Source organism: Aethalodelphis obliquidens, unplaced genomic scaffold, assembly GCF_003676395.1.
Source record: "Aethalodelphis obliquidens isolate GAN/ISIS:26980383/991018 unplaced genomic scaffold, ASM367639v1 scaffold30, whole genome shotgun sequence".
NCBI classification, from domain to species: Eukaryota; Metazoa; Chordata; class Mammalia; order Artiodactyla; family Delphinidae; genus Aethalodelphis; species Aethalodelphis obliquidens.
In genome coordinates this window covers 5196349-5216199 of record NW_020837974.1, presented here as the reverse complement: position 1 = coordinate 5216199, position 19851 = coordinate 5196349, and the positions used below count along the sequence as shown (strand labels likewise).

The window sequence follows — 19851 nt, the reverse complement described above, 5'->3', positions numbered from 1 at the left end:
TGACTTCTTCAGCAAACCAGTCCATCCTTTGTGTTACCCCACATTCTGGTATGTACTTGATAATGCCATATTCCTCCATTTGACCTTGCCTTCAATTTTCACATCTGTGAACAAGGGTGAGGATAGTACCCACCTCATATGGTTGTTGTGAAGATTAAACATAATAATGAACGAAAGCTCTTAGAACAGTGTGTTGGCTGCGAGCAGTAGTAGCTTGTGTTTGCTGGACCATACCACCCTACCTGCATTGATTTTCATGTGTTTTGTTTACTGCTTATCCTCAGCATCTAGTAGAGTGACTGACACATAGGCAGGTAAAAGAATAGTATTAATATTATTGGCACAAATTTGTCTCTCAATCGACGAGCTGTACACTCCTTGAGGATTTTTTGAAATCTCTCATTGTGCTGATGGCACAGTAAGAACTCAAATATTTGTTGAATAAGTACGGATGTATGCTTATCTCACAGTTTGTAACTAAATCCTCACCTGCTCCATGGCCAGTGAAACTGAGATGGCACTAACAATCACAGCTACCGTGTTCTGAGCATCTGTTAGGGATGCACTAACTAAGCTTCCCACCTACATTTATTCCTTCTGCAGCTCTCTTCTTGTGCCCCAGGCTGTACCAAGCACTGTGGTCACCACTGGAAACCACCCTAGAGAAGAAACAGCCTGTGCTTTTCTAAAGTTTATAATTTATGACAGGACAACAATGCCAGCCTTTCCCCTCCGCCTTGGCCTGCCCGGGATCATCACTTCTGCGTCCTTGCTCCTTCCCCCCACCTCCAGCAGTACCAGAGGCGTCCTGCCTTTACCAGTTCCGTTCTTCAGACTTTGTTTGCTTTGTCCCAGTATTGGAAGAAAGGAGGAAAAGAGTGATGTATGAGCAGGTTAAGGTCAAGAAGAGTTTCTTAGGCAGTTTGTAAGAAGTCTTTGGAAAGTTGGCTATATGAGAGAAGTAGATGAAAACAAAACAACAAAAGTTTTAGAAGTTTTGATTCCCCTTGCTGGTATCAGAACTGTATTTAACAAACTTGAACTATTTTTACATTATTTTGGGTTTTTGAACAATATTTCTCAGATTGCAAGGGCTGGGATTTTTTTTTTTTTTTTTAAATTTATTTGTTTGCGCCGAGTCTTAGCTGCGGTAGGCGGGCTCCTTAGTTGAGGCTTGTCAGCTCCTTAGTTGTGGCATGCTAACTCTTAGTTGCAGCATGCATGTGGGATCTGGTTCCCTGACCAGGGATCAAACCTGGGCCCCCTGCGTTGGGAGCATGGAGTCTTGTCCGCTGCACCACCAGGGAAGTCCCAAGGGCTGGGATTTTAATGCAAAGCAGAACGACCTGTCTCACAGGATCTTATTGAGGGCAGTTCATTAGAATTATTCCAGATATTATGTAAGAGTGGTGTTTGGAAAGAACTAGTGAACTAAAAAAAGGAATGTCGCTTGCGATATGAAATCAGCAGTTTACTGCTGACGCTTGAACAACACGGGTTTGAATTTGTACAGGTTTGCTTATACTTGGATTTTTCTCAATAGTAAATACTACAGTATTGCACCATTGCATTGATTGAATCTGTGGATACGGAGGGCCATCTATACTCAGATTTTCAACTGGGGAGCATGGGCACCCCTACGCCTCATATTGTTCAAGAGTCAACTATACTTTGATCTGGTAAAGTTCCTGTTGCTTGTTAAGTACTTGGGGACTTTCTAAACAAATGCAACTGAGCACATGAGACATTCTTTCCTGTAAATTCATTGCTTGCTTTTTATTCCGTGACACACCTTTTAAAATTAATAATAACCAGGCAGGCAAGAACACTTAACCAAATGGTCTAGCGCGCCCTGTAGCCTTCAAAGTGTATGTCTGTCAACAGCTATTTTAAACCCAGTAACTAATCAGTTACTGTTTCCTTAATACATGCCATCTATCTGTGGTAAAGTTATATATTTCTAAATGATTTTCAAGTTATATTAAAGGTGTTTTGCATTTCTTACTTTCACCATGTCAATCTAGATTGCCTGGGTATTTTTTCATACCTGTCTCCCTTAGACCATGCATTTTCTTCTTTTTTTTTTTTTTAAAGATTTTTTTTTTTTTATGTGTACCATTTTTAAAGTCTTTATTGAATTTGTTACAATATTGCTTCTGTTTTATGTTTTGGCTTTTTGGCTGTGAGGCATGTGTGATCTTAGCTCCCCGACCAGGGATCAAACCTGCATCCCCTGCACTGGAAGGCGAAGTCTTAACCACTGGACTGCCAGGGAAGTCCCGACCATGCATTTTCAAGGGCTGGAACTCTTACCTCATTCATCTTTGGGTTCTGTACATCCAACATAAGGTTAGGCTCACTGTATGTGTGTAATAAAGAGTGAACAAGTGTGTAGTTGTTTCAAAGGCCCAAACGTGAGGACTTTACAAGTTAGTGGAGTGATACATAAGTACGTGTTCTCTAGTACTTGCCATGATCTCCCTCCCTCCCTCTGTCTCTCTCTCTCTCTCACTCTCTCACTCTCACTCTCTCACTCTCACACACACACACACACACACACACGCGCGAAAATACCAGGAAAGAAGCAAATTTCCAGATTCTGATCGAAAGTTATGTAAGAGTTGTCCTAGCACTGTGGCTTATAGGAAGGATTATTTCCATTCTTTCAAATAAGAACATGGACCTGTAGGAACCAAGCAAAAATGAATGCTAATATTATCATAGCTGGAGTTTCAAGAAGTGATTTTTTTTTTTTTTTTTTTTTTTTTTACCGTACGCGGGCCTCTCACTGTTGTGGCCTCTCCTGTTGCGGAGCACAGGCTCTGGACGCGCAGGCTCAGCAGCCATGGCTCATGGGCCCAGCCGCTCCACGGCATGTGGGATCTTCCCGGACCGGGGCACGAACCCGTGTCCCCTGCATCGGCTGGCGGACTCTCAACCGCTGCGCCACCAGGGAAGCCCAAGAAGTGATTTTTTACTTTAGTCTCACAGGTACTACTTCCTCTGAAGTTCAAGGTCCAAAAGTTGCTTGAAATCTGGGGTAGGGTCCCCAAATCCTCTTGCTGATGGAGGCCAGTGTGGGCCAGACATTGCTACCATGTCTGATAGCATTGGCAGTTAGTAAGCTAGGATTGCCTACTCTCAGCCTGGAAAGGGTTTTTAGTGCTGCCAGGAAATACGTGCAGCTATATGGAGTTATAGCACCTGCTGGACCTTGGACCCAGTGTAATCATCTATACTTAAAATTACAAGGAAGGGCTTCCCTGCTGGCACAGTGGTTAAGAATCCACCAGCCAATGCAGGGAACACGGGTTCGAGCCCCAGTCTGGGAAGATCCCACATGCTGCAGAGCAGCTAAGCCTGTGTGCCACAACTACTGAGCCTGCACTCTAGAGCCCTCATGCCACAACTACTGAGCCCGTGTGCCACAACTACTGAGCCTGTGCTCTAGAGCCCACGAGCCACAACTACTGAGCCCGTGTGGCACAACTACTGAAGCCCATGCGCCTAGAGCTCGTGCTCCTCAACAAGAGAAGCCACCGCAATGAGAAGCCCGCGCACCACAGCGAAGAGTAACCCCCACTAGCCACAACTAGAGAAAGCCCGCGCGCAGCAACGAAGACCCAATGCAGCCAAAAATAAGTTAAAAAAAAAAAACTACAAGGAAACGTGGTTTCAAATGATTCCCCTCATAGACACATGTGAAACTTTTGTCTAGTGTTTAAAGTAAAATGAAACTTTCTTTCACTGAAAGTGTTGAATAGGGTTCAGGCCATTTTTTTTCCCCAAGTTATGTTATCAGATGGTCATGAACACTGATTACCTATAACATGGTTCTCCCTCCACAATTTTCTTTAAAAATAACAATTGAAAACTAGTACACTAGTTTACTGGGTGGGATAGCTCTGGGACCTCATTTTCTTGACACGTTTGATAATTTCTTCCAAAACGTTTGAACAGTCATAGAACACACTTCTTTCTCACACCAGTATGTTGGGACCTTTTTGTTTTGCTTAATTGTGCTTTGGCTTCAGAGCAGTTCAAGCTGCCTAAATGAGTAGGGAAGGTGGAGTTTTGTCACAGAAATCTGTTTCTTTAACCAATGAAATAAAAGGTCCCGGAGATGTAATTGCTTCTAGTAACAGATCTTAAGAAGCAGCAAGACGTACCTTTCTGGTTCTGATCACACTGGTTCTCATCACTTGGTTGGTTCTTAAAGGAGCTTGGGATCTACCAGATGCTCTCAGAACTCTCTCAGAATGTTCTAGGAGAGGCAAAGCCCAAAGAGGTGGCCCTGTTCTTTACTGACCACTAGCCCAGTGGCTTCTGGTGCAGAGGTCATGTTGCTGGGGGGGGGAGCCATGGAACCCTTGGCGCCTCGTGGCTTCATTTCTGGCATGCCCTTTGCCCTCTGAATGAAGGACCACTTTTGCAGAAATAATTATCTACAAACCAAAGCCTGGTTATGAATAAAGAAAGGAAAGGAAGAAGGAAGGCAAAACAGTGTTTAAGTCATAGTGAAAGTTTCATGGAGTGGGGTTCCCTCTGTGGGCTGAAGATTTCCTATGACACTGTCCTTCTAGAGGGACACGGTAATGATTTTTTGCCAGAGAAAAAGAAAATGGAGGAACATTTTTGCCAAACTCCTTCCCCAATCATAGCTGGAAAGATAACTGCCAAGCAGGAGATTGGTCTCAAAATAGCTGGGTTATCTTTTTCTACTAATGGATCTAACTGATTGAGCAGCGGAAGTTGCTGCTAACAGCTACATGGGCATACATGCTCTACTGACCAGGAGCATTGTTCTCTCTGGTCCTGGACCAGTGTTCACAGAGGACAGTGGATGACCTGCATCTCAGCACATCTGGGTCTTCTGTGGGCAGGCTAGTTAGAAACCACAGCTTTGTGGCATTTCTCAGCATTGCGGATTTAGACCTGAACCCTTAGCAGCCTGGGATGTCGAGAAGAGCAGGGTTTTTGTTGTTGCTGGATTGTTGTTGTTGCTGTTTTTTTTTTAATAGCTTTATTGAGGTGTAACTTATAAACTATAAAATTATAGTTTTTTCATCTATTCACCAGTTAATGGACATTTGGGTTGTTTCCAGCAACGTATTTTTTTAAGGACTGTGTTATTGCCTAATACTTAAAAAGTAATTTAAATGTCAACTTGGAAAAACATAGGGTTGGGGAGCAAAGTTCACAAGGAAAGATGTGGCACTTGGAGATTTTGTAAGCCTGTTATGCCTTAGTAGGTAGAGGGCAGAATCTTGCAGCTTCTATGAGCCTCTGTTGGAGCTGTTACGTTGAGCTAATGAATCTGCGAGCAGTGCATTACCTCACTCCACCAATCCTTGCTGTGGCTAATCAGCCCCCCGGGCTATTGTGTCTGTGTGTTCAGATGAGCTAAAGGCACGTGATGCAGCTGATTCGTCCACGAGCACATACATCTCATATAATTTTAAAAGAATTCAAAAACTGCTGCTGCGAGTATACCTTGGGCATTAGATAGTCCAGGTACTGTTCTTGGTGCTGGAGGTGCAGTGGTCCTTGGCCTTAATTTACTTAATTTCCTTAGTTTCTACTAAGGAGACAGAGTAAACAGGTAATATCCTGTAAGGTAGTGACAAACCTTTTGATGAAAGAGAAGCAAGAAACAGCTGGAGAGAGGGCGGGAGGAGGAGGGTGGAGGAAGCTGTCTCTGAGACCCAGGTGGGCGGGTATCCAGGAGAAGGGCCTCCAGGCAGAAGGAGAGCAGGTGCAGGATCCCTGCGGTGGAATTGGTTTGGCCTGTTCCGAGCACAGCCCAGAGGCCATTGGCCTGGAGCGCAGAGATGGGGGTAGGGAGGGGAGGCCACAGCCCAGACTGGCTTGATTGCAGGCATGATCCATGCTTTTGGTGCCTCTTCTTACCCTGTGGTGAAAAGGACAAAAGTCACTAATGACTTTATTCCATGATAGACTTGAGAGCTGAGGATAAAAACCACCTTTCATTGTTTCTCTTCCCCTGCTTAGATAGTTCCAGTCCTGTGTCCTTTTTTTAATGCTGACAAGGGAAACGGTTTACTGTACTTAAAAAAAAAAAAGTACTGTTTTTCACCCATTGGGCAAAAAAAGTATGACACCAAGTGTTGGTGATTGTGGTAAAATAGCACAGCGGTTGTAGGAGCACAGATTGCAGCAGCCACTTCGGAGAAAGTAACAAACCCGAAAAATCTTCACGTACCCCATGCCCCAGCAGTTGTATTTCAAAGAGAATTCTCACCCACGTGCACAAGGAGACATCGACAGCTTCTTGCCACACAGTTGGTGTTAGCAAAAACCTGGAAGCCGCCTAAATGTCTCTCGGTAGAGGAAGTCCAGAAACCAGCTCACGCTGCTGTGCGGCCTGGAAGGTGTGAAATTGTGGGGCAGCCCGGCAGCCTGGAGTCTACGAGTAGAAGGTCTTTTTCCTCAGGGAACCCTAGTTTCATTCTTAGAGCCTTTCAGCTGACTGAAGGAAGCCCAGTCAGATTTCTGAGGGTAATCTCTTAAAGTCTACTGGTAGTTAGCCACATCGACAATTCCTACCCGGCCGCACCGAAATTAGTATTCAATTGACTAGGTACTGTAGCAGACACATAAAATTAGCCCACAAAGGGATACCATACAGAAGTTAAATCGGAATAAACCCAGTTAATACATATCAAGGTAGACAGGTCTCAGAAGCATAACACTGAATTTAAAAAAGGATGTAAAATGTATTACATGATACTGTTTATTTTATTAAATGTACAAAGCAAAATTATTTATCAATCCTGACTATATGTGTGTATAAATATGAGTTAGAAAGTTTACAGTCTTAACTAGTGGTTCTCTGGGGAGAAGAAAAAGGGATATGAGACTTGGATAGGGTGGCCGAAACACCTTGTGGTTTCGCAGTGTCGTTCTGTAACGTTTTGATTTCTTTTCAGCAAAGGAAATTAATATGACAGTGTTAACCATTATGAATTCTTGGGAGGACTGCAGGTAGTTGGAGAATCTTCTTTTTCTCCCCCACTCCCTCCTTTTTTTAAGGGAAAGAAAAGGAGAAGATCAGAAATACTTGCCCATGTAGAATTGGTCCATATTGTGATGCTATTGGAAGATTAATTATATTCATCTAAAATCAGGAGTAAGATTACAAGCAGGCATCCAAAAAGAAAAAATATTGTAGAGACTCCCATAATTTCTCACCCTAAAATAGTGCTCTCTGTCATAAAAGCGTTTTCATCCCACTTTATTGCACAATTCTCAAGGAACTTGTCTGGAGGCCTGAGTGGTGCGCGCAAAGGTTAGTGCCCAGGCCTGACTCTGCCTCTCACTGCCTGTGGGATCTTCGCTGAGGTTTTTGTTTTGTTTTGTTTTTTTGCGGTTCGCGGGCCTCTCACTGTTGTGGCCTCTCCCGTTGCGGAGCACAGGCTCCAGACGCGCAGGCTCAGCGGCCATGGCTTATGGGCCCAGCCGCTCCGCGGCATGTGGGATCCTCCCGGACCGGGGCACGAACCCGTGTCCCCTGCATCGGCAGGCGGACTCCCAACCACTGCGCCACCAGGGAAGCCCTTCGACGAGGTTTTTACATTTAACATCTCAGAGCTTCACGTCTCATCTGTAAAATGGGGAGGATAACCATCGCCTTGTTAGGATCTAATGAGCAAACCCGTGTGAAGTGCTAGGCACAGAGCCTGAAATGTAGGCTGCAGAGTGTCAAAATGTATCTCAAAAGGAAAAAAAGAGTAAAGAGTTTTGAACTGAATAAAGCAGATAATAATTACACCTCCAGTTTCCTTTGTACTGCAGACTTCTGGAGGTTTTTGCGTTCACGGTCTCTCTCATCCTGACGTGACGCTTTGAGGCAGGAGAGCCCGGATCGTTTGTTTTCATGTTACAGAAAGGAAGCGGTAGTGCCTGGAGACTTCTGTGTAAATAGGAATGCTCATCCATCTGGAGAGTTGACTAATATTTTCTATCTTCTGTCTTGCAACGTTAATTACTACAGTTGATTCAGTGCACTGTCAGGTGCCTTGAAGAACACACAATAGGTGCTCCATAAATATTAGTTATTATTTCAGTGAATTCTTGTACCCCTCATGAGGTGGAAATTAGAGGTTTTCCCATATAGAGGAGGAGACTGAGGCTCAGCATGGAGGGATGCGATTTGCCTGAGGACTCAAGGCCAAAGTATTTTTTATGCAATAGTCCCCCACCCCTCAGGTTCATTGCTACTAGGGTGGCATGTTACAAATTATAAATGATACAAATTGATACATAATACAGGTTGCTAGCTGGTAGCCTAGATAGATCATACAGACTAGGGGGCCAAAACATTGTTCACGTTTGACTGACAGGAAGCATTTTTGTGTATTTATATCTTCGAATATGAGTATTTTTGCTCTACCTCAATATTTCAAACAAAAAACATCTTAGTTGTCTAACTTTCCTTTACTTGGCTTCTGCTCCCCATTCAAGATGGGTATGAAAAACATGGCTCTTCTGACCATCAGTTAGCCCACAGGCATCTGCCTTTTTACCAAATTTACTCATCAGTACTTTCCCTAAAGGCAGGGGACATAATTACATACTGATGATGTTAGTCTAGGAACAGCAGCTTCCGACAACACATGCAAGAGGAAGTGAGATTTTTTACAAATGACTTCTATCTAGAAGTATTCTCAGTTAGCCCTTATGAACAGGTATTCTTGTCACATGAAATTAAAATGTGCCTTGATTAGTTTAAGCATTTGTGACATTGCTAGATTAATTTGTATGAGATTATTTAGAATAAAATATCGAAATTTTCAGAGACATACAGTACCTGAATCAAGTTATAAAAAAACTCTGTGTTAGAGATTCTTAAATCACTTTTAAAGTTTATTCCAGTGTAAATATAACCCACACTTTTCAACTGAGAAAATTAAGCACTGAAATATCAAATAAGTTGTCCTTGGTCTTGTAGAGAACTGGAAAAAGAAATGGAAAGAGAAACTAATTCTTAGGAATTTAAAATCAGCTCAGTTTAACTAGCTAGCTAGTCATAATTGTATTTATGCTTCATAGTCTATAGTTTCATACTGGTAAAGGTAATAATTTTTCAGTAATGAAAGAAAAATCTAAATGGTGAGAAAGTTAAAAACCATCGTAAGATTGTATGATTCGTTTTAAAATTATGATCTGTAACGGTACAGGAGGCAGAGGAAATGTATGAGATAAATGGACCAACTAGAAATCTGGTGGAAAGTGCCTGTAGGGTCTGAGTGGCCTGTTCCTCAGCAGTTTTGGAAATAGCTGAGCACTGATTCTCCAGTGCTGCGGAGCTCTTGTGATAGGACCAACCCTCTTCATTATGAGACACAGCACAGGTACAACAAGATGTTGCCAGTCATCTTATTTTAGCCTAGATGATCCATATTCTTCCCTGAATGAAGATGAAACTCATTCTGGTTCAAAGTGGTTTGCCACATTATCCTCCTTGCCAAGCAGTAACTGTTGGGATACATCCTAAGCTTTTGTTATAGATGGTAACAAAATAGTGCTTCTTGGCCCGATAATGCCTTTTATAATTTATTTTGTTTCTGTACTTGGAATCTTAAACCTTTTATTCCTAGTGCCAAACTTAAAATGGATTTGTTCATTACTGCTGGTGATTCTCTCTACATTTGAGGCTCTATAAACAATTCAGGTCTTGCCAGGCCTTGACACAGCATGACCTTTGACCCAGCTGCTGCCCTCCCTCCAAAATATAGGACCCATCCAATTCACAAGGACATGCACTGTAAAAATTTTATGGATTGTGGAATATGACAGCGCACTGCTTTTTTGTTCCTGGGTTTAAAAATAACATGTACTTCAGCTAAAATAACTAGATTAATGGCCAACAGCCAGTGTCGAAATGGATTTTCCACTGTTCAGAGAGGCCAGAATTTCCAAGGGAAACATTTCTGTAGCTAAACCTAAAATAAAGAATTGAAGTGTATGTTGAACTTACAAGCTTAAAAATTCTTATATTTTCTCTGAAGCTGATTGTAGTCTCACGTCTTAGTTGAACTTTTTTCCTGTTGAATCATTTGGATAGTGGTTTATGCTTGGTATTAACTTTGGAAGTTCTCATTATTTCATTGTTTTTGAAATTTTAAGATGGGAGTTATATGTAAACATTTCAAGAATTATATCAAGAAATCAAATTATACTTTCCCATTATTTGAATACGCTGAACAAAGAATAATCTTAAGAAAAAACACAGATCTTAGCTTCTCTTTGTAACTGCTTATCTGCTAGAGGACGGAGCTTGCTCTGTTGATTTCCTTATACGTATTACCATCTAGACTCAGCCACGTGAGATTATTTTAAGAATTTTAAATGATGTTTTAAAAATAGTTTTATCTTTTTATTAGAACTTATATTCTTACCATCTAGACTCGGTGTTGTAAGATTATTTTAAGGATTGTAGATGAGGTATTTGAAAAATAGTTTTCTTTATTAGAAAGCAACCATTTTCTAATGAAGTTATTAGATTTTAAAAATTACTGCAATCTCGTACATTGCCGATGAGAATGTAAAATAGTACAGCCAACTCTGGAAAACAGTGTGACAGTTTCTTATGAAGTTAAATGTACACCTACCATGTGACGCAGCAGTTGAACTCCCAGGTGTTTATTCTAGAGATATGAACACTCATGTTCACACAAAAACCTGTACATGATTGTCCATATCAGGTTTATTTGTAATTGCCAAAAACTGGAAACAACCCAAATGGTCAACAGTAAAATGGATAAACTGTGATACATTCATTCTCTGGACCACTGATAGCAAAGAAAGGGAACAAACTTGATACGCCCAGCAACTGGGATGGTTCTTAAGGGCATTGTGCTGAGTGAAAAAGTAAATCTTAAAAGGTCACATACGGTGACCCACTTATATTACATCCTCACAGTGACAAAACTATTGTGACTGAGATCAGCGGTTGCCAGGGCTTAGGATTGGTGGGGAGGGTGTGGCTGTAAAGGGGTGGCATCAGGGAGATCTTTGTGCTAATGGAACAGTTCTGTATAATAACTGTGGTGATGGTGACTGTTACACAAATCTATACGTGTGATAAGGTGTCATAGAAACAAAGCACACACCGTGCAGATTAGAGACATGAAAACTGGTAAATCCAAATAAGGTCTGTAGTTTAATAGTGTTGTACCAATGTTGGTTTCCTGGTTTTGACGATGTACTGTGGCCATATAAGTTACCATTGGAGGAAGCATACATGGGAACTCTTTGTACAGTTTTTATAACTTCTTGTGACTCTTAAACTATTTCAAAATTAAAAGCTTAAAAACAAAACAAAGAACTTGAGGAAAGATAATAGAAATAGCAGCTGTGGCGACAGGTCCCCGTGATCAGGTACTGAGGCTGACCATCTTGCAGAGGGACTGGTGAGGGGTCAGCCTTGGCTCTGGAGCTTCATGGCTGCTGGTTGTGAATGAGGCTCAAACAGCTGACTGACTCCAGGAAAACAAGCTGAGTGGACTTCCAGTTAAGCATGGCCTATTGACCTCAAGTCTTTTTCTTCTCTTCCTTTTGAGAATACATTAAAATGATGGCAAAGGAACTTAAAGAAAACGCCTGTAAATCCATAGTGTAGAGACCTGAAAAAGGAAATATCAGTTGACAAAAGGCCTAAAGAAATTTGGGTTGTTAGAAATGGACGGAGGTGTGGTAAACTGCCTTAAGAGAACTGAAAGAAACTGCAGAGATGAGTACCAGTGAGAGCTGAGCCCTTCACCCCAGAGAACCCCCAAGGCTGGGGAACAGGCCCCACAGAAGGTAGAGATGGAGGGGACACGCAGGGCTAGAATAGGAGTTACACAGGTGGTTAAACTGCCAGGTCCCCTTTCCTGCCCCAGCCACCACTATTACAGCTGCTCCCTGGGCGTGGCAGCCTGGAGATTCAGTCTCAGGATGTGTTGAGTCAGAGGCACTCTTGACTTGGAGACACCAGCTGAGGTACTGGAATTCAGGAAAAATCAGCACAGGAAACCTGTGGGATTCCCAACCCCCTTCCAGACCTGGGAAAGCTGACCACCTGGTGATTGCCCCTTCCCCCGCCCAGTGATAGGAAATTAGAAACTTCTCTGGAGAGACCCAGTGGCCCCTGGTTACCGTCACTTGGCCAGTTTCTTTACAGCTGACTTGCTGTCCAGTCACTCTGAATGAAGCCTACTGGTCAGTAGCCACCCTGTATGCACGCGCACACACTTCCAGCCAACATTTTAGGGCTTTACTCCTAAATACAAACTGACAGTCAAGGATCACCAGACATTTGGGGAAAGCCTCCAACACAAAAGACAGTTGGATACCAAACAATGAGAAGAAATAACCAGACAGTATGGGGAACTGGCAGAAAATATCCCCCAAATTACAGTTTATTCAGATAAGAGATGATACTGCATCCGTAAAACAACAGGATGCTTTTAAAAATGAATAACCAAAAAAACCTGAAAGAGCCCAAATTAAAAATATGATATCAAAAGTTTGAAAAGCATCAGAGGAGTTAGAATGTACAGTTGAGGATATCTGTCAGAGACAGAACAAAAAGTGGAAAATCAGAGGAAAAGGGTAAGATGATTAGAGAATAAATCCAGGTCATATAAAATCCTCCTCAGAGTTCCAGAGAATGAAGAGGCAAGAATCAAAACAGGAACACTTTTCAGACCTGAAGGACATAATTTTCTCTATGGGTAGGGTCTGTTGAGTGCCCAGTGAAATAAATGAAAAAAGTACCCACACTGAGACAGACCACTGGGTAGTTTCAGAGCACAGGGATAAAGAGGAGGGTTCCAGAGATAAACAAGCCCCCTCCCACCACCTGCCCCCCACCAAAAAAAAAAAAGTCGTATACAAATGACAGCTGACTTCTCAATAGCAAAACTGGATATTGAAGACTGGAGCAATATCTTTAAAATCCTAAGGGAAAATCACTTTCAACCTGTAATACACAGCCCAGCGAAATACCAGTTAAATGTCAAAGTAAAGATAATTTCAGACGTGGGGACTCAAATTTACCTCCTGCGTCATTTCTTAGGTCACTCTTGGAGAATGATCTCCAGCAGATAGCAATAAATGAAGAAGGAGGGGGCTTCCCAGGTGGCGCAGTGGTTGAGAGTCCGCCTGCCGATGCAGGGGACACGGGTTCGTGCACCGGTCCGGGAGGATCCCACGTGCTGCGGAGCGGCTGGGCCCGTGAGCCATGGCTGCTGAGCCTGCGAGTCTAGAGCCTGTGCTCCGCAACGGGAGAGGCCACAACAGTGAGAGGCCCGCGTACCGCAAATAAAATAAAAATAAAAAAAATAAATGAAGAAGGAGGAAGATGTGGAATCCAGCTAATGAGACTGTCACACAGGGGACCAGAAAGGGACATGCAAGGGCAACAGTGTGGCAGGCACGGTCAGGCCAGACTGAGTAAGAGGACGGAGAGTCCTTGGAGGAAGTTCTGGGGGAAAAAATGGAATGGAAGATTAGCTGACAGCTTTGTACATTTGAAAAACAGTGATAGGCTCCTATGAGATCCGACGGAGCGTGTGGAAACATTTAAGGTAGATACATAGAAAAATCTAAGGCAGGGGTGGGAATGAGACAATTATTAATCCCAGGAGAAACAAAGAGTATATCAAGAAAGGAAGCATAATTCTTTTACATTCCTTGCATTGTAGTGACCAGTATTTACAAAGTCATAATAAACCTTGACTGTTGATTTACCAGGAAACTGTTATTTAATTATATAGGAGAGACTGAGAAAGGGAAAGTAGGGTTGTCTACCGTAGCAGAAATCCAGTACTTATTGTCCAAAATTGAGAAGCCAAGAATATTCATCAAAACTATGGCAGCAAATACAAAAGAGCACTTGCAAGCAAGCTGTTATGTGGGTGTAAGGCCAGGGGTGGGGAAGGGTTGGGGCAGGGGTTCTTTTTCACGATAAGCCTTTATACTGTCTAATAAAGTTATTATAGTCTTTTTCTACTAACTCATAATGGAGGACCTTTTTATCCCGAAGAGTAATGTGTCAAGTATCTGCCGCTTTGGATGTTGTATGGTTTTTTATTCTTTTTGTTGCTTGGTCCTCTACAAACAAGGTACACATTTTGGGAGAGGGGTAAAGGGATCTGGCTGGTCTATCTGGAATGATTCATATTGTGAACCTTATGGTTTGTAGGTGTGACAGATGTACTGTCACCGTGTGTTCTGGGTCACGAAGCCAGAGACCCACAGGAATGATTTCTTGTCTGTACTTCAGATTTAGGGTAGCATTTTAAATTTAGGCCAATGTTCTAAATAGTTGCCTGTTTTATACTTGTCACAGCACTTCTATGTTTATGACCTTCTAGTGATATAGAAATGACACTTTTAAAAATGAAAACCATGACATCTGCAGAGATAGAGCATCATGAAGTCCATAATGGGAAACCACGTCTCCCCCTCCACTGCCATGAGCACAGGACCTACCGCACACTCCATGAATAATGAATGAACTGATGGCTGGGAAAAAAAATGCCAGTGACCACCTAGAAAGAAAGTTCTAGGCTAGCCTATGTCTTAGGGCCGTCAGCAACACCCACCCCCATCCCTTCCCCAGTAATTAGGCAGAGCAAAAACAACATCTCTTGGAAATTCCCATTCTACTGATAGCCAAAACACTGCCCATATAATTAAGTTCCTATCATGCGCCCCTGTTTCTTAGCACTATCATGACAGCCATTAACTTACCTAAACCCAAAAGGGAGCATCAGCTTCTGGACTCATGGCCCCCACAGGGTGTACTTTGTAGAGATGGAATGTCTGCTACCTGCTTCATTTACAGTAAATTCTAGGCAGCTCCTGGGCAGGCAGGGAACTGCCAGGGTCACATGCACCTCACTACTCCATCAGTTAGGATGGAAGTGCTCTTCACCATTTTCAAATCATGACTTTGTGGACGGTACCATCAGGCACACGTGTGGATCCTAGGCTATGCAGTGACACCATCTAAAGATTGCTTGGTCTGCTGTTCGCTTATTTTATTAATTTATTTATTTTTGTTTGTTTGTCAGAATGTTATGGAACAGTTCAATCCTGGGCTACGAAATTTAATAAACCTAGGAAAAAATTACGAAAAAGCTGTTAATGGTAAGTCTGTTTTCTAAATTTATAAATATAGAATGCATATGAAAGCCATTCATTAAATATTTTACTTAATTATTTTTAAATGCTACTGAATTTTTAAAATATCTTTAAATTGGTAGAAACCATTTATAATTAATCTGTAGAACTTTGCAATGATAGGATATTAGTATACTTGAAATGAGTAAGTTGAATAATAGGCTACCAAAAGTGACATATCTTAAATATCAGATTTTGCTTTTTGACACTGCTTAATCTTTTATATCATTGACATAAACATGTTTTCTACTTTTTACACCAAATTCTTTGTAAACTAATAACATATATAAAAAGTGTACTTAAAATTTTAAGATCCTGAAGCATAGGAATTATTCTCCTTTCTATTTATGTAGAAGAATTTCTTGTCTTTGGGTGTATCACTTATGATAGTAATATGAGAAATAAAATGTTTAGCCTGAATGGAAAGACATCTAAATTAAAGGTTGAACTTAGATTCTCATTTCAAAATGAGTGCTTAATTTAAAATGAACTCAGGCATTGGCTTTTGTCTCTCTGTGAACCAGAGTTGTTTGCTGGTTTGAACAGATTTCATCTGAGGAAGCCAATGTGCATCTACACATGCATTCCCCTCGCAAAAGGGGAACGTTATCAGTGATCACCTTGATGTGGACCATTTTTTTAAAGTCTTTATTGAATTTGTTACTGTATTGCATCTGTTTTATGTTTTGGTTTTCTGGCCCCGAGGCATGTGGGATCTTAGCTCCCCAACCAGGGATCGAACCCATACCCCCTGCATTGGAAGGTGAAGTCTTAACCACTGGACCGTCAGGGAAGTCCCTTATCAGTGATCACCTTGAAAACTCAAGATGCTAACAATCACCAAATTCTAACATGGTCAGAACAATTCTCCATATGTAGCAAGTGTCACCCCCAAAATATTCAGACCCCAGTTTCACCACCTACCCTGGTTCACTAAGACCAGCACGTAACATAAGTAGAAAATTTAGTTTCCAGCGGTTTGAGATTTGAAGAAAGCTTCAGACCAAGCTTTGTGTCTTTTTTTCCCCTCTTCTTTCTCTCTTTCACGATACCCAACCTTTGGCTGCTCCCTGATGATGTTTTGAAAATAAACCTGCGCCCTCACACCCTCAGTAAGCCTGCTCCAGGAAAGGGGAGGTGCTGGCAAGACTCAGGACTTTGGATTACGGACGAACTATCGTTTCAGTCACTGCAAAAGTAAACTGCTTATTGACTTCCTTCTGGATCTCTGTGCTCTTGGCCAGACGTGTTCAGTGTCAGGAAATGCAGCAGGCCTGAGATTTCCCTCCCTCTCCCTCTAGCCGTACCAGTGACTTCTATGGGTGCCCCCTCCCTCCTTCAAAGAACTGGAGCCTTGTTTTGGAAGCTGACTCTCTCCTGATGATTACCTAGTCACAAGACCACAAAGTCATCGCTTTATCCATCCCCGGGAAGGAAATCACTCTGACCTGCAGTGATTTTTTTCTTTCTAGCACGAGCTGCCTCTCTGAGGCAGAGTTTTACAAGGTGACGCAGTGAAGAGCCCACAGCTTAGCCTCCTGCTAACAGGGCTTCTCCCCAGCAGCCTCTACCACTTTAACACGTCCTGGGGCCTATTCTGCGTTTCATAATGTGTTCCAGGATTTCTGCAGGCCATCTGTTTTTGGCTGAAGCCATTGAGAAACTTCAATAAAATGTGTAAAGTCGTTGGTAAGAATCTGTAGTATAGTCGAGGATGCCAGATGTGCATTCAACAGTTAGATTATAGCCCAGCGCAGCAGCACAGCTGATGAAGAGCATAGGCCGAGCAGCGGCACAGGAGTTTGAGAGGAGGCCGGTGGAGTATGGAGTAGGCAGAGGCCGTGTAGGAGCTGAGCCAGCTGACAGACATTAGGTTTCAGTAGGCAGACGCTGCTTACTAGTGCTTCAGGCAGAAAAGACAGCATCCAAGCCGATACCAGGGGTCCACGCTAGCATGGGTGAGAAGCTGTGAGGGAACAGTAGAACATAAGGTGGAATAAGGTCCTACTATGAATGCATTTGGATGCAGCATCTGTTACCTATTGCCGCATAACAAACTGCCTCTAAGCTTGGTGGCTTAAGACAACAATAGTTCATTATTTTCAGTCGTCCTGTAAAGGCTGTGCAGTTGTCTGTACCCCTGGGACTCTGCGGTTGCAGTGGACTGGGGCTGAGCTCACTTCCTCTCTCAGGCATAGCTGGCTGTCCCAAGAGTACAAGCCCCGTGGGAGTTATGCCTGCTGGTACCCCATTGGCCAAAGCAAGTCACATGACCAAACAGCCTGTCAGCATCCTAGACAATTATACCACCTGGGAATTCCGGGAGGTGTGATTCATTGAAGGCCATGACTGTAAAAATCTACGATGAACTCTGTGGAGTGTGACAGGCTTACCCTGTGGCCAGTGGGAGGCCATTGAAGGCTTTTGAGCAGAACTGTAACCTATTGAAATCATACTGATATTTTAAGGAAAGTTTTTCTGGTAGAAATGTGTAGTTTAGGTTGATGAAGTAGTTGATCAACCACTAAAAATTAATAAAGCTTCATTCCTTAAAACAGTAAGTGGTAGAAAATCTCTAATATATCCACAAAAGGGGACAGAATTATGAAAATATTAGTTTATTTTTCTGGATAAATTATAATTTTTAAGTTAATGCAGCTTTATCATAAAAGCAGGATATTTTACTAGACTAAGAAGGTTAAACAGTTTTAAACATAAGTCGGCAGTTAATGGAAAAATTTCAATGTGTGGATGCAAACCAAAAATTTTATGTAAGTGCTGTGTAGCCCTGTGTTACCATTCCCCCCCGTTAATTTGCTTTTTAGCTTATCAGCACCTTGCAATTTGAAATCTTCCCACTAAAATACTACATATATTAACTTGACAGTTTACTGGCTATAAACCTTGTTTTTCGGTGGAGTCATCTCTTTTTCAGTGCTAGCTGAGACCAAAGAGTCAAAAAGCACCATGATTTAGAACTGCCGGGGTTGTGTGCACTGCCTCTGCTTCGCCATTGACCTTGGGCATGTCCCAGAATATCTCTTCTGTGCTCCACTTCGTGAAACGGGGTGATAACATCATCACCCTATGTCTTAATGTAGTGTGGTAGATTAATTAATTTAAGTAATGATTTGGAAAGTTTACATAAATGCTATTTGTTACTGCTCTTTTTTATAATTACGCTTTACAGTTATCCTTAGTCTTATGAAACAATAGTATAGTAGAGCATTAGATTTCATGAACTTGTATATATATGTAGTAAAAGCTGTAAGTTTCCTAATTTTTTTAATTCTACAAGACTTGCAAAAATAGATTAATTTGCCTTGAAAATACTACTTTTTTTGGCCTGCAGTATCTTCAGCGGGACTTGGGCATTAATTCATTCTGTGACCTCCTCCCCCACCTTTTTAAAACTTGAAATACCTTTTAAAATTCATCTTTTAAAAACAATACCCATGGGCTTCCCTGGTGGTGCAGTGGTTGGGAGTCCGCCTGCCGATGCAGGGGACGCAGGTTCGTGCCCCGGTCCGGGAAGATCCCACATGCCGCGGAGCGGCTGGGCCCGTGAGCCGTGGCCGCTGAGCCTGCGCGTCCGGAGCTTGTGCTCCGCAGCGGGAGAGGCCATAACAGTGAGAGGTCCGCGTACTGCAAAAAAATAAAAATAAAAAAATAAAAATAAAAACAATACCCGTTATAAACTGGTGTGGCCTCAGGTTTTCCTCTCAGTGAGAGGAAAGGAGCCTGAGAGGGGTTGCTTAGGGCTCTTTTATCTCCCAAATCCTGTGGTCTCCAAAGCTACCGGGCAAAGTGATGTCTGTGTATGAAGCTGGCCTTTGAGCAAGATAAAATATTTTCTCCAAAGTCACACTAAGTAGGCTAGATCTTATTGAAAAGCTTGCTTGTTGTACACCTTCAGTCTCCTGAAACCCAGCCTGTGTAAAGTGACAGAAGGAGTGGGTATTATCAGCTTCCATTAGTTTGTCCAATACTCACACTGTTAGGGCATTTTATAGATTCAAACCGTTTGTTTCAAAAAGGATAACTAACTTGTCCAAGAAGGTCATGTTGTTGGAAGTAACAGTAGAATTCAAACCCAGATTTGTCTTGCTCCTGACTCCCACCTACAACCTCCCTGCACCCTCCAAAAAAGAAAAAGGAAAGGGGAAAAAAAAGGAAAAGAAAAACAAATCAGAAGCATATTTCTGTACCTTATAATGTAGTTTTCAGAATCAGTTTGAAAGGAGAAATGTGATTTTTAAGATAATTAGAATCCAGCTTGTATAGCAGTAAGAGTTTTCCTGTCTCTGCCAAAAAAGAGCAGAAAGAAAAGCAGAGCATTCAGTTATTTTTCAGGTAATTTCATTTTTTTTTTTGAAATGATAATGTATTTCAGATTTCATAGATTTCTCTCCTGGCAACAAGTATGGTAGTTGCTTGTGTCTCAGAATATCTTTTTCAATAGAAAAAGTAAAAATGCCGTAGAAGGCCCAGGCGCCTAGACAAGCCCACACCAGCCCCTCTAGCTAACAGTATTGCAGACCTGTATTGCTGTAGAATGACCAGCTTGCTGCAGTGGATGTGTTCCAGCCCCAATTCTGTGTTAGGAACATATCCCCTCTGGAGCTGGCCTGAGGAGCAGGCAGAACCTTCTCCGGA

The 19851-nt window shown here is 42.2% G+C and overlaps 1 protein-coding gene across 6 annotated transcripts in view; it reads left to right on the top strand.

Annotated features, from left to right (window-relative positions):
- BAIAP2L1 (BAR/IMD domain containing adaptor protein 2 like 1) overlaps positions 1–19851 on the top strand; it is an 86033-nt gene that overhangs the window by 7562 nt on the left and 58620 nt on the right. For all 6 annotated transcript variants that reach the window (XM_027125784.1, XM_027125783.1, XM_027125781.1 and 3 more), the window contains exon 2: positions 15087–15162. In XM_027125784.1, coding sequence (XP_026981585.1) covers positions 15087–15162 — 76 coding nt within the window. The remainder of the gene's footprint in view (positions 1–15086; positions 15163–19851) is intronic.